This window comes from Platalea leucorodia (genome assembly GCF_965183815.1).
Source record: "Platalea leucorodia genome assembly, chromosome: 3".
NCBI lineage: Eukaryota > Metazoa > Chordata > Aves > Pelecaniformes > Threskiornithidae > Platalea > Platalea leucorodia.
The window spans coordinates 89,410,417-89,425,024 of NC_138825.1; the positions used below are offsets into that span (position 1 = coordinate 89,410,417).

The window sequence follows — 14,608 nt, forward strand, 5'->3', positions numbered from 1 at the left end:
GGTGAACAAGTGATTTTAATTTTTTTTTTTGTTGTTGTTATATGTATTCAAAAGGTCTCCAAGTAGATTTGGATCTCTATTTGGCAGATACAGAGAGTCTGTAAACATCATGGCATATTGCTAGGCATTTGTTCACCCTAGATAATGGCAGATGTATAGCCTGCAGTGTAATCCAGTTTTAAATTTAAGATTGTCCAGATTTCATATGATGGCTGAAGGCTTATCCTTCATGGTTTATGAATGGTTGTACTAAGTGTTTATATGCATAATGTTATGAGTATACTTACTATGCATCATTGTCTTAAGTGTTCTGCTGCCAAATAAGTTACTAGTCTCTTCTTGTCTCACTTAGGAAATGTAGTGGAATATTTCTCATACTCTTCCAAGCCTCTCTGCAGACAAGACTAGAACTGTACTGATAGATACGATAGTCTAGCCATTTTCCCTTCTAGATCTTTCTATCCAATTAAACTGTGTGCATGTATATCCTAGTATGTACTCTAATAGCATGTTCCTGTAAGAAATCTGACTTGAATGTGTAAGTAAAAGCAACCTCAAAATCGGGCAGTTGGGGATGTCCAGACAACACATCTTGGTAACTTGGGTGCTGCTGTTTCTGCAGACTTACTCTGGGTCTTGTGCAAGCCCTAGGCAACTAGGAACTTAATCTGTTAAAGCATTTTTATGGCTTCTCTGCCCAGTGTTGCTGTTAAATTGCACAAGAGGCCAAAAGCTATGGAATTAAGACCAGTGGTCATGCAAACTTCACCTGAAGCTGGTGAGAGGTATCTTCTGTAGTTGGAGAAACAGACACTTCGTGGGGCTTTGCAAAAACTTACATAACTTTCTAAAAAGTATCTTATAAATGGATATTGTGTCATGCCCTGCTGCGAAGCTCCTTGTTCTCACTCAGGAAATTGAAAGGATCTAACGGAGCACAGGGTCTTCAGATGACTGTAGTGCTTTAGGAATTGCTGCAGTCAGCTGCCGTTGTCATCCCAGTGTCTTGTCAACCTGCTTCTGGTCTGATTCTTTGGAGATTAGTACTTGTTTGCAGATAGTTGAATGCATGGAGCTTTGTTTTGGGACAGATAATGAACCAGGAGAGAGTTTGTAGGTAAGGATCAGAGGACAAGCCAGCACTAGTGATGTTACAGTAGGTGTCTGCTACAGACCAGCTGATCAAGAAGAGGCAGTAGAGGAAGCCTCACTATCACAGGCTTCAGCACCCATGGGCAACTTTAACCACCATAGTATGTGCTGGAAAGGCAATATGGCTGAGTGCAGGTAATCCAGGGGACTTCTGGAATATATTAGAGAATCTCTTGATGTGGGTGATCAAGATGTACCAGAGTGAGTTCAGTGGAGGACCACTGAGATGGTGACTGGTGCACATGACATACAAGGAGAGGCTGAGAACTGGGTCCATTCAGCTTTAAGAAGAGAAGGCAAAAGGGAGGCCTTATAGGTGTCTAAACTATCTCACTGGAGGATACAGAGGAGACTAGCCAGGTTCCTCTTGGAGGTGCACAGTGATAGGAAAAAGGCAATGTGGGTGGGAAATTCCAGTTAAATACTGGAATTTTTTTTTATTTTTACCATGAGGATGGTCAGATATGACAACAGGCTGCCCAGAGAGGTGGTGAAATCTCCCCTCTTGGAGGTGTCAAGGCAAATCTCTGGGCAGCCTGATTTGATTAGACCGGCTTTGAGCAGGGTGTTGGGCTGGCTGACCTCCAGAGGTCCCTTACAACCTAAATTACCCATGACAAACCCACTTCAAGAACAGACCTTGGAGAGCTGAGGGCAGATCTCCAATCCCAGTGCGTTTGTCCAGATTCAGAGTTAGCACCTGCGAGCGTGTGACTTGCTGTGGAGTAGGATTTGGGTGATAAGGGCTTCTTGGTGCCAGAACCCTGGATTAGGCCTCAGAAATACAGGGGAGCTCACACAGGCTTTTGAAATACTCTTTACTTTGGACTGCAGAAAGCAGGCTGCTCTGCTTCCAGCTCCTGCGTCCCTGGCTCCAGCGCAGTGCCCTTGGTTGGTAGCATCTGAAGGGACCAGTTTAAGTTACAATCTGAGTGTTTTCAGTCATTACCTGCAATCTGGCAGGCTTCAGCTGAAGGACGTAATTTATGAGGTGTTTCTAATCAGGTTGTGTTCTCCTGGACCTGTAGTGCATGGCTGGGTTTGCTGTCCTCTCCCAGCTGTGCCTGGGGCCGATGTGTTTGTTCATATAGGCCAGGCGTTCCACAATTAAAGCCTGTCTGCTGATGGTACAGCAAGTTGCTGGCCAGGTGCCCAGGACCCAGTGATGGCACACCACTCACTTCCCTTGTGAGGGTTTTGGTTTGAATACAACTAGCTACTGCTAACTTGCTTCTCATCTACAATATGCATATGCCTGACGTGTAAATAAGCCTGATGCTTACATTGAGTGTGTGGATAAATTTTTCCTGTTCTTTCAACATTTGTGAAGTGTTTGATGTTTAGTCTTACTTTGTTCTCTGAGAAAGCAAAGTTTTTGGGGAAAGCATCTGAGATCTCACAGCGTAATGTTTGATGTAATTGATGCTCACAACTTGAGCACAAGTTCTTTATGTTGAGTTCTGGCCTGTCTCATAGTTAAATGTCTGGCAGATGCTTGATTTCATAGCTGGGAAATGTGCTGTTGTCACTGTTTGTAAGATGTCTGCATAATGTGCTGTAATTGATAGACCCTGTGACCGTGGAAAGCAGTTTGGATAAAAAAGTGGTTAGAAAATCTTCAGAATTTTCTTTATTTTCCCATTTTTAAAAAGCTGACTTTCCCACTGAACTGGTAACTAAAAAAAGCTGAATAAAGAAGAGGAAGAAAGGAATTAGTTGACTGCTTAAAGAGTGGTACAAACTGTCTAGTAAAAAGACAGAAAGTAGTGATAAGGGTTTAATGTCAACAGATTATCTCTTCTAAATTGATAAGTTGTATTTGGTATTTAATTTCAACAATGTGACTGTTGGAGTAGCATGCTTAATTTTTCAGATTTCACCCACGTGAAGAGATCTGTATTTACTTTAGATGAGAATAGGATTTAAAATGGTCTCGACAAATTGGAGAAAATGATCTAAAGGAGAGATTTCAAATGAGTACATGTTCAAGCTTCTGCCCATAGACAGCAATGATTAGCTGGACAAATAAGGACAGTAGACTGTAAGGCAGGACATTCCCTGAAAAGAAACTGAAGGCAGTGGTAGAGTGCTGGCTCGTCACTGTCTTGTGCACAGCTGTGGCAAAATAATATGCTTCCTACTCGGATATAGGGGGGAAAAAAGTCCAGCCTGCAGGTCGTGGAGAGTGCTCTTCCTGCTGTATTTGCGTACTTGCGGTTGGAGCACTGAGCTCAGATGTGATCCTTTCTATGCAAGGGCAGCTGGGAAAAAAACAAGGCTGAGAGGCTGAAGATGTAGCATAGAGGTCTCGGACACCACTGGCAAGAAGAGATTGAATAAGAGGAATGGCTTGTAGACTAAAGAGAATTGAGAAGGTGTCATATGTCTGCTCTCGTTTTGACGGAGTCTTTGCATATTTAATCAGTTCCCAGAGTCTGTCGATAATACAAATAAGCTTAAATTGCAAGGGAGATCAAATTATATAGTGGGCAAGGGAGGGATTTTAAGAATAGTCAAGCATGGGAGTGCATTGCTTGTAGGCTAGAGAATCTCCATGAGTAGGGTTTATTTATATAAAAGTAGGGTTTATAATATATACATTAATCTTAATCATGGAGATTCTCCAGCCTACAAGCAGTTCACTTGTGGATGCTGTTGATTCTGCTTTGGTGTGGGAGTGGGGAGGGGCAGCAGCTTGAAGACATCTTGACAAGGGAGACCAGGATGTTTTAAGATGGTGAGAGAAGCTGAACTGGATCAATAAAACACTGCCTTCTGAATTGTGATTCCAAAGTAGTTGATGGGTGATCATATGCTTTTCTCAAGTGGTCTTCTGTTTCTCTTTTTTTTTTTTCTGAACTAATTCTTGTTTGTTGCCTTCTGCCTGTGAGATGACTTACCTGGACCTATAGGGTGTAGTACTGGAAGAATTGTTTTCTCTACTCCGTTGGTCTGCCTCTGCAGAAATCTAAATAACAAACATTAAAGTTTTTATTGGTGGCTCTCACAAAAGCTTGAATTCCCTGGGTCATACCTGGCATACCAAGGCTGCTTGTGTAGTACTGAGTTATTTACAACGGTCTAGTAAGAATTGTTTCTATCATTCTGCCTTCTATAGATTGAGCTTTTGTTAAACACAGCCCACCAAGACTGACTCTAATGTCCATACCTTTCTTATGTGGCTTTTTCAAGGCTTTGGAGGTTCTTTCATTGCTCCCTCTCCATCACCATCCCCAGTCACTCCAGCTCAAACGAGCTTACTACAGCCTAACTTTGATGCAGCTTTTGGGACAACAGCTCCAACAACTGGCAGTTCGTTTGATGCATCAGGTGAGCCACAGGGTTTCTTCCTGTGAATTTTCATGTGTTTTGTGTGTTAGATGAGTTAATGACACCCTATTTAGGCTTTGAGTACAAGGAATATCAGTGATTTCCCTGTTCCTTCTCTGCTGGAAGAACTCAGGGTGGTGTTTAGGCTGGTGGGTGCCCAAGAGCTCTCTGTACCCATTCTTTATTCTACCATGTCTCCATGTCGTAAAAAACAAACTAGTGTGAACATCATCCTTGCATGTGCTTGATTGCATGAATCAGGAGTAACTCAAGGAAAACACTGTTCTGTAAATCAAGTATATAGGCAGTCGTCTTGCTGCTGCTGCTGAAGCTGTTCTTAAGCTTGCATGGCACCGGAAGGTACACAAAACAGAGACTGAGGTTGTGTTCTTTGCCTGACTATAAGCTTAAACTTTCATCACTGCTATCATTTTGTTTGTATCTCTTCCATTCTATATTTTCCATGCTGGGTCCTTGCTACAAACTTAAAATTGGTGAGTTCTGCAACTGTACAAGAAAAAAAGGTTGAAGTAGTACTGCTGCTTGGTTATTTGGTTGCTTGCCAGTGCACATGCTCCCCCTTCCTGTTGACTTAACATTAGCATGTACGTCAAATACAGATCAGAAGATAGAATGCTGGCATGAGATGTACCAGGCGGTTTGACTTCAAGGGATCTAAAAAATGAACTTCGGAGTTAGATGGCTGGGCTAAGGTGGCTAGCTCTGTCAGTATGGATGGTTCTGGTTCTTTCTGCTCTCATAAGCTGTTAGTAGGTTCCCCCCAACTCCCTGCTGCTTGCAAGTGAATAGTAACATCTTGAGACTTTCAGTCCTATTGCCATAAGATGTCAAGGTGTAAGACTGCCTCTGCCACAGTAATTCTAACTGGTGTTTGCTGCAAGATGTTCATTTTAAAAGCCTTTAAATGAATATCTCCTGACAAATGTGTGTGCATCTGACATCTCTTTAAGGATGACTGTAAGAAAAATAGTGTCATGTGGAAGTGGTGCTGTATCTATGTAGATTCAACTCTTCAATTAAAGTCCTTCTAGGCATGTCCTGTCATATTAGTTCTTGTTGGTAGAGCTCTTTCAGGATTACTGTACATTCAGTGTCTAGTAAAATGAAATGCATGCCCTTGTTGGCATTACTTTTAATGTCAAACTGTGTTTTGGTAACACTTGTGACGTGGTTGTCTGTGCTATATTTATTGGAGCAACAGCAAAGTTGCAGGTAGTATATTTCCTACCACAGCGGCTGTTTCTAACCTGCTTTCCTTTCACTTCCAGTGTTTGATGGCCTAGGTGATCTTCTTATGCCAACTATGGTTCCTTCTGGCCAGTCTATAGCACCTTCAGCCACAGCAACAGTCACTGCTTCAGCCACAAGCAAAGGCCTCGGAAGTGATCTTGATTCGTCTCTTGCAAACTTAGTAGGCAGTAAGTAACGAATTTTGGTTTAAAGTGGTGTGGCATATAGCTATGTTACTCTTCTGTGGAGCCAAATACCTGTCTATTTTAGCTTGCTTCTTTCAATGTCCTCCTGTTTCCCTGGGAAGATGGGGGAAGCTATGGGCAGCTATAAGGTCTGATTCAGATAGCTTGTAGTCTGGGGTTGTAACTTGTCCCTCTTTGTGCCCAGGATCTGAATCAAATAATGGGATCTCTTTGGTTGGTATGATTTGTAACGTGTGAATGTCCCAGGTACTTTCAGAGGCACATCAGACTCTTAATGGATGTGCCCCTGTGTAATAACAGATGGAAAGGTGAAAATTGTCCAAAGCATTTGATAGCACTGTGGAATTTAAGCAGAAAAGCTGGTGGACACAAATAGCTGAATTCTTGCTTAATGAGAGGAGGAGTAGCAGTGGAGTGAGGTGTGCGTAACAGCCAGGAACAGACCTTCTCAGACAGTGAACATGTTCTTGAAATGCTAAACTAAAAAATGTTCTCTTTCCTGTAGTAGGAAAAGGTCTAGAGCATTTATACCTGGAGATTAGTAGCCACAACTCCCCCAAAAAAACTAAGAAGCCCACCTAGGCTAAGGTATAATACTACTACAGTTGTACTTCGGAGGAATGGAATACTCTTAATATATGTAAAAACACCACAGCAAAGATATAACTGATCTTATGATGCATACTCTTCTGTCAGTTGCGGGGGGGGGGGACAACAACTACCACGCTTAGAAGTCAGCAGGACTTTTAATCACTTGAAACCTTTTCTGCAAGTCATTTGGTATATCCAGGTTTGGGGGAGAAAATTAAACTTAGCAGTTTGTGACTCACAGGACTTGTACTGGTCATGTGAGAAGAGTATTCTTTAAAACTTAGCTTAAAACTTCTTCCAAAGTGTAATTAAGGAAACTGCTTGGAGTTCCTGTGTATGATAGAGCAGATAAAACTGCAAAACTTCCAGGTAACATTGATTTATATGTATAAAAATAGCTTTTTATTTCAGTATGTGTAATGAGTAACAGAAACTAGTGTTGTCATTCATGGTAAATAGTTTTGGTGCTCTTACATAACTTAGTGTTTTGCAGACCTAAATATATTGTTCCTTTGGATTGCTTATGGAGCAAAAATGGCTTCCTTGAGTATAAGACAGCCACAGTGTTCCTCAAAAGTTTGTCCTGGAGAAAGGGGTAGATGTGGCCAGTCCTCTGATGCTGTATAAATGAAGACATCCAAAACTTTATTACTCTGTACGAACCCGTGTGCAATGAAATGTGAGCTGTTACTCTGACAGGCTTTAATTTAACCAACACATGACTTTTTTTCCTCTTTTTCTTACAATTTTCAGATCTTGGAATTTCTGGTACCACTTCAAAAAAGTAAGTTCAACTGTGTTTAAAAAAAAAAAAAAGTTTTCAAATCTGTTGTATAGTGTTATGTCTATTTCAGTGTTTATTAAGAAGCAATGAATTGGTCATATGCCCCTTACCCCCAAAAAATCAGTTCAGAAAAATTCTGGAAAAAATATTCTATTCTATAAAGGTTCACTGAATACTTAAGGTTAATTGTTCCTGACATAGCTTTTAAACTTACTGGCTTTAATCTGAATCTTAAAACCAAAAAACAACCCAACACCACACTGTCTTCCTATCAGATAGCTGATTTCCAAACAACTTAAAATGAACTAATAGTCCAGATAATAAATTGTATAGCTGTCCTCAGTAATCTAGGCTAATATGTAATAGTTTTGTTATCTTTTTACAGACGCTGGATGTGCTTATCGTGTAGGCATTGGAATACTTGTAAAATAGAAAAGAAGTTCATTCCATGCAGTGAAAAGCTTCTTTTTGAAAGAAGAAATATTTACAGTGTTGCATTTATTTTTTTTTAATGTATCTTCTTAATCTAACTGATTGCTTACTTCTGTGCTGAGTCTTCCTCTGTATGCAAGACCAGTTTATGATGTGTGTACTTCAGAATGTGTTGTGCCTCTGTGGAGATGAGAGGAGCGATATGCGTAAACACATCATGAGGTTTATCCCTATAACTTAGCTTCCTTCAATCTGCTTCATTCAAATGGTGTAGCTTATTCTGGGTAGAGCAGCCTCTGACAAAACCTGGTTTTGCAACAGCCTTTTTATTCTGTGAATGATCTGTTTCTCTTGTATCTATCAACTTTTTTCAGAACTGAATGCTTTCCTCCTTCAGCTGTCTGAGCAAGATTTCCAGCAATGAAATGACCTTTCAAAGACTTCTAGCAGGCAGCTCTACTGCCTGGTCCCAGTAGAATAGGCAGTAGCAGTCCCTCTTCCTACTTTGCAAGGGTATATGCAATAATATGTTACCTTTGGTCAATACTAAGTAAAGCTTCTCTTTAATTCTCACCACAAAGGCCGTAACCATGTAACTGACTTCAGTATAGAGTGTACTGGTGTCTACTGCTAACAACCCTTGAAACTGAGTGGCACTAAAAGTGTATCTTTCTGTTAATAACTTAAACTGCATACACCATAAACTAATGTAGCTGCTAGCCTGATGTTAATGTATACTGCAACTGGTTTTCATTTTCACTGTGTGGGTATGTAAATAATAGCTCTGTCTCCTCCCTCTTTATTAGGGGAGACCTTCAGTGGAACGCTGGAGAGAAAAAGTTAACAGGAGGAGCCAACTGGCAGCCAAAAGTAGCACCTGCAACATGGTCAACTGGTGGTGTCCCAAGTGGTCCATTGGTAGGTGGTTAATCCATCAATACCATTGGTATTGAAACCTCAATATTTTATGAGACTATGCAAACATACCTGTAGGCGCTGCTCCTGTCTACTTCAGCTAAAGAGTTTGCTTCTGTATAAATGATATGATTGTTTCAAGTCACGTTTTTAAGACCAGATTTACAGCGGGCATAGATAAATCATTGAGTGCAGGTCAATGAAAATACGCTAGAGTATGTATCAAGAGGTTACTCTACATGTGCACTTAATAGCTGTGGACATTGCCAAGTGCGTGGTTAGCTGTATAGGTCTTGCCAGTACCAGGCTCAGGTCGATTGCCCAAAAGACAACAGTATTGATCCAAAGCTGAAGTACTGGAAGGAGACAAAATAAATAGGTTTTTCTCAAGCTTTCCTGAGTGAAGTGGATCAAAAGACTACACAGTATTCATACTGATCAGGTGATGGATGTTGGATTGCAAGTGGGTAGCTTGTTTAGCAGAGTGAAGCAGTCTGTTGGAAAAGTTAAGATTGCCCTGTAAAATATATCAGAAGGCACTAACTTTGAGAAGAGGGTTGAATTGAGCTAAAAATCTAAATTTGGAACAAGAGCAACTTGATCATGAGTAAGCTACAAGAGTAATCCGAAAAGGGGTCATACCTCATCTCATCAAAGTCACACAGGGCATAAAACAGCCTCCATTTGAAAAAAGTTGGGTTGGGAAGGGAAGGAAAGGACTGTCAAGGGACCAGTTTAGTTCCCTGCTGCCACAGCCAGATGTTAATGTGACTCTAAGCATGTTCCAGCTTGTTCCTTAATCTTTATGGAAGATACAAGAATTCCCTGAACTTGGTACTTCATTGAATGTATTAGTTGTAACGTCAACTTTTTTTCTTAATAGAAAGGCTGGGCAATACTGTACAGTGTAAGTGAATTTTTTTTGATCTCTTATTATACTTACTTACTAAACACAAGATACTAACAGCACCTCACCTGCACTGCAGTTATTACTGCTGGCTTAAAACTAGCTAGAAGCTACCTAACATGGCTCTCCTTGGACTGTCTGTCCAGCAGAGAATTCTCAGGCAATGTGTTGAATATGGTAGTAGTGATTAATCATTTCTGTGCTGTAAGCTTGAAAATAATAGCTTCAAACTGTCTTTGCTTTACTTGGACGTGAACTGTCTGACTTGTACTACCTGAAATTTCTAACTTCTGTAACATCAGCCTGATCTTGTAGTGGTTTTACTATCTGATAAGTAACTAGCCTTTCTGGAAAACTGGGTGGTTTTGATAGCATTTCATGAAACATGGCTGCTATATATATATATTTCTTCAAAGTCATACTACTTAGATATTTTTTGAAATCAAAGAAAACCAGATCTGTAGGAAAAATAAATGTGGAGACCAAAATGAAGCTTTCCTTTATGTCACCGTTAAACCACTGAAGTTTTGGTCACTTCTTCCTTTTCTTGTGACCTTTCACCCTCTGGATTAAAATCAGCAGAATTTCGTTAAAGCCCGTTCCCTTGAGTGACCCTAGTGCTTTGAGGCAAAAACAGATTCAGTTTGTGTGGCCATTTTCTTGGCATCTGCCTAACTGGGTTTTCTTGGCATCTGCCTAACTGGGTTTTCTTGGCATCTGCCTAACTGGGTTTTGAGCTACAATGTGTTCCTGTGGCTGCAGTCAGATCACTGCATCTGATGTCATTAATCTGTGGCTTTCTGTTCCTTGCTTTCCATATGAGAGTGTCCAGATGTTGATTTTAGTTTGGAGACAGCTGTGCTGCTAGCTCAGTACAGCTTTTAATTGAAATGCTCCCCAGAAAACTTTCAGACTGGAAAAGAAGTTTGTAATTATTAGCCAGAAGCTGTAGGGTGTTTGCTGATCAGTGAATCTGGAACAGGTTATCTTGACTTGTCTCCAGTTTCTTAAGAAACTGGCATATTTTAGTCTGGAAGCAAGGATCAACCAAGGGAACTAAATACAGTATTCAGAGAAGTGGACTGCTTGGTGAGTAATTCCAGTGTATCTCCAGAGACGCACTGTCCTTTGAATTGAAACCGTGCTAGCTGCTCTCCAAGCGCGGTGGGATATAACTGACTCAAGGTAGGCAGTAAGGATGTGGAGGCTCAGGCGTGACCCTGTAGCTTCTGTAGTAGCCTGAGAAATTCTGCCGATATACTTAGGGCGCACAATAGCAGTAATGAGGTCCCTAAAAATCTTATTATTTTTAAATTCATTCCTTGAATGCTTCCTGCCTCTCTTCAGAGTTTTTAATAATTTGAATTGTACATACTTCTATGAAAAGGAGAGACTTGGATGCTTTCAAGGCCATGAGGAGACTCTGCATGGGAGGTTACAGACAAGAGAACCAAAAGGGATGATGTGTAGGTTCTGCTAGATAAGTGGAGTGGCCTTGTTCAAAGATGCTGTTGTGCTGTCTATCCAGTCAGGCTACTACAGTAACAGTTCTCTCTTCCTGAATCCTAGTGAGAGATCACCTTTTTTTTTTTTCTTGTGTTATTTGAATGAAAATCATAACAAGTTAGGCATATGAATGAAAAGCGTAACAAGATAAACTGAACTCTCCTTAGTAAAGTATGTAATGTCTGTGATTGTGGCTTAAATGTGTGAACTTATTCTTTAACTTAAATGAATCTCACTGCATTAAAATACTACTTTTTTTAAATTGGAAACTAGTTATAGCAGTTATTTCCCTTAGCTTTACAATCTGCTTAAGCTTTTACTAAAATACAGTGCTACAACAAGTGCAATAGTGTGTTGACTATCAGTTATGAAATTGGGATGCTTTCTTACACTGTGTAGAAGGAAGAGGAGAGTACATATTTTCTTGGGCCTATGTTGAGTGGTATTCAGTAAATGGACTCCATTCATGAAGAGAATGGAGTCTGTCATCCTTACTTTCTTATGAAAATGCAAGCTGAGCATCAGCGTAAGGACTCATTTAACTCTCTCGTTCTTTGAAGCATTGTGGTTTTGAGGTTAGGTATTATCTGCTACAAAACAGTCCTACTTTCCAGAACAACTTTGAGAATGCTGGAGACTCTGTGCAGTTTCCAGATAGTTGGTGTTAGAGATTCTTGCATTCTTTTAATTAAAAAAAAAAAAATTTTTAGACAGGAGCTGTGCCTCCAGCAAGTGCTGTTCCTGCCACAGGAGGTACTCCACCTGTCCCACAGCCAGGAGCAGCATTTGGGATGGTGAGTCTCTTTTGCTACACTATTCTCCTTTCTTCACCCAGAACCCTACTCACACTGCATTAATTTACAGCCCCCAGCAGGCACAGGTGTACCCATGATGCCTCAGCAGCCAGTTATGTACGGGCAGCCTATGATGAGGCCACCATTTGGAGCTGCCACTGGCCCTGGTGTACAGGTACGTGTCGCTGCTAGATGAATGTTTAATTGCCCTCCATTTCTCTAGAAAGTAACTTGTGTGTATGCATTATCTCAGTTCAATTCTAACTGTAGGACTGTAAAAGAGATTTCTTATAGTATCAGCTGCCTGACTTAAAATCATAGAATCATTTAGGTTGGAAAAGCCTCTTGAGATCATCAAGTCCAGCTGTTAATTTAGCACTGCCAGGTCCACCACTAAACCATGTCCCGAAGTGCCACGTCTACAAATCTTTTAAATACCTCCAGGGATGGAGACTCAACCACTTCCCTGGGCAGCCTGGTCCAATGCCTGACCACCCTTTCAGTGAAGAAGTTTTTCCTAATATCTTCCCCTGGCGCAGCTTGAGGCCGTTTCCTCTCGTCCTATCGCTTGTTACTAGGGAGAAGAGACTGACCCCCACCTCGCTACAACCTCCTTTCAGGTAGATGTAGAGAGTGATAAGGTCTCCCTTCAGCCTCCTTTTCTCTAGACTCAACAACCCCATTCCCTCAGCCACTCCTCATAAGACTTGTTCTCTAGACCCTTCACCAGCTTCGTTGCCCTTCTTTGGACATGCTCCAGCACCTCAATGTCTGTCTTGTAGTGAGGGACCCAAAACTGAACACAGTACTCGAGGTGCGGCCTCACCAGTGCCAAGTACAAGGGGAGAATCCCTTCCCTAGTCCTGCTGGCCACGCTATTTCTGATACAAGCCAGGATGCTATTGGCCCTCTTGGCCACCTGAGCACACTGCTGGCTCGTGTTCAGGCGGCTGTCAACCAACACCCCCAGGTCCTTTTCTGCCAGGCAGCTCTCCAACCACTCTTCCCCAAGCCTGTAGTGTTGCATGGGGGGTTGTTATGATCCAAGTGCAGGACCCGGCACTGAGCCTTGCTGAACCTCATGCAGTTGGCCTCAGCCCATCGATCCAGCCTGTCCAGATTCCTCTGCCTTTCTACCCTCAAGCAGATCGACACTCCCGCCCAGCTTGGTGTTGTCTGCAGTCTTACTGAGGGTTCCCTCAATCCCTCATCCAGATCACTGATACATATTAAAGAGAACTGGCCCCAGTACTGAGCCCTGGGGAACACCCCTTGTGACCAACTGCCAACTGGATTTAACTTCATTCACCACAACTCTTTGGGCCTGGCTGTCCAGCCAGTTTTTTACTGATCGAAGAGTATACCCATCCAAGCCAACCGTTGACTTGCAACAGATTGCATGAACCACCTTGATTTTTTTTTTTTTAATTCCCTTGTACAAGACCAATGGAACAGGTTTGAAAAGTCTCCTACATCTAACTATGTCCAAGATCTGTTTTTGGGGGAGGTTTGAGTAAAGCTCTAAGTCGAGCTGATGGGCATTCCTGTTCTGTTCAGAGCTTGTCAACATTTACTAGAGCTGCACTCTGCATCTTCCCTCCCAGCCCACCAAGAGGATTCTTCAGAAAACCGACCTTCTGCTTATAAGCAAGCTAAGGTCTCAAGTTCTTGGATGACAGCTGTTTCTCAGCAAATGCAAGTTTAACTGGTTTGGACAGTTTAGAGAAGGAACAGAGTGCAATATAGTCACATCTCCAGTACACTTTGGGATCTTATTTACGCTACCAATGTAGGACAACTTGTACTTAAGTGCCAGTTGCTGGGATTTTCAGATGTATTCTCCAGCACATACTTTGCAGCACACACTCTACTTATTCTTCACCTTGGTGTTTAACATCTAACAATTGCTTAACTTCTGTCTGGGTTGATGATCCTAACACCATTCTGTCTTACAGGGAGAGAGTGATTTGAAGCTACAGTAATTAGCATATGCAGTTTCTGTAGGAGTGTCCATTAAACTAGCCAAACATTGTTAGCCCTGGAGTAAGGATGGAGTCTAAACAATGCTTGAGCAAAATGGCAACATGCCGAACTTAAAGAAAATTTAGAACTCTGTATGCTTGCAATGTGCTTGTGTGGGAACCAACTATATCTGCCTAATGCTTGTGTATCCTTGTCTGCTTTGGTTTTTTTTCTGCCTTCCTGGCTGGCGTCTGTTAGCTTTCTCCAAGCCCAACTCCTGCTACTCAGAGTCCCAAGAAACCTCCAACAAAGGACCCATTAGCGGATCTTAACATCAAGGATTTCTTGTAAACAATAAGGTATTCTGTGACTGCCTACCTAAGCATGTTACGCTGTGGTACGTGTCTGGCACACAGATGTCGATTAGGCCGGTAGATTGAATATGACTGATAAAATGGTAGCTGTAGAGATAGGTAGAAACATGCACTGATAATGTGGTGGTTTAAACAGAAACCCGAATTCGCTGTCCACACTCTTAATTTTGGCCTGAGAGGTTGACTTTTGGCTGCTCTTCTTGCCGAAAGTGACTGCCAGGAAAAGTTATCTTCAATCTATAACTTCCATTTTTTGCCTTGTTTCCGTTCAATCCAAGGGTTCATGTTTTGGGTTTTTTTGGGTTTTTTTGTTTTTTCCCCATGAAATTAATACTGACACAAATAGAATCATAACAGGCTACAAATACTGGGGGCAAAATGGTGCTGAAGAGGCTTGTTCCAGT

At 41.6% G+C, this 14,608-nt stretch overlaps 1 protein-coding gene across 24 annotated transcripts in view; it reads left to right on the plus strand.

The window, feature by feature from the left end:
• SNAP91 (synaptosome associated protein 91) overlaps window positions 1-14,181 on the plus strand; it is a gene marked incomplete at both ends in the record, with an annotated part of 68,987 nt that extends 54,806 nt beyond the window's left edge. For 16 of the 24 annotated variants that reach the window (XM_082307825.1, XM_082307815.1, XM_082307807.1 and 13 more), the window contains 7 exons: window positions 4,345-4,482; window positions 5,772-5,921; window positions 7,284-7,314; window positions 8,553-8,664; window positions 11,785-11,868; window positions 11,939-12,043; window positions 14,089-14,181. In XM_082307825.1, the coding sequence (XP_082163951.1) occupies window positions 4,345-4,482; window positions 5,772-5,921; window positions 7,284-7,314; window positions 8,553-8,664; window positions 11,785-11,868; window positions 11,939-12,043; window positions 14,089-14,181 (713 nt within the window). Of the gene's footprint in view, window positions 1-4,344; window positions 4,495-5,771; window positions 5,922-7,283; window positions 7,315-8,552; window positions 8,665-9,544; window positions 9,569-11,784; window positions 11,869-11,938; window positions 12,044-14,088 lie in introns of all 24 variants that reach the window. The other 8 variants (XM_082307823.1, XM_082307808.1, XM_082307813.1 and 5 more) reach the window with 3 other exon arrangements.
• Between the last annotated feature and the right edge of the window lie 427 nt (window positions 14,182-14,608).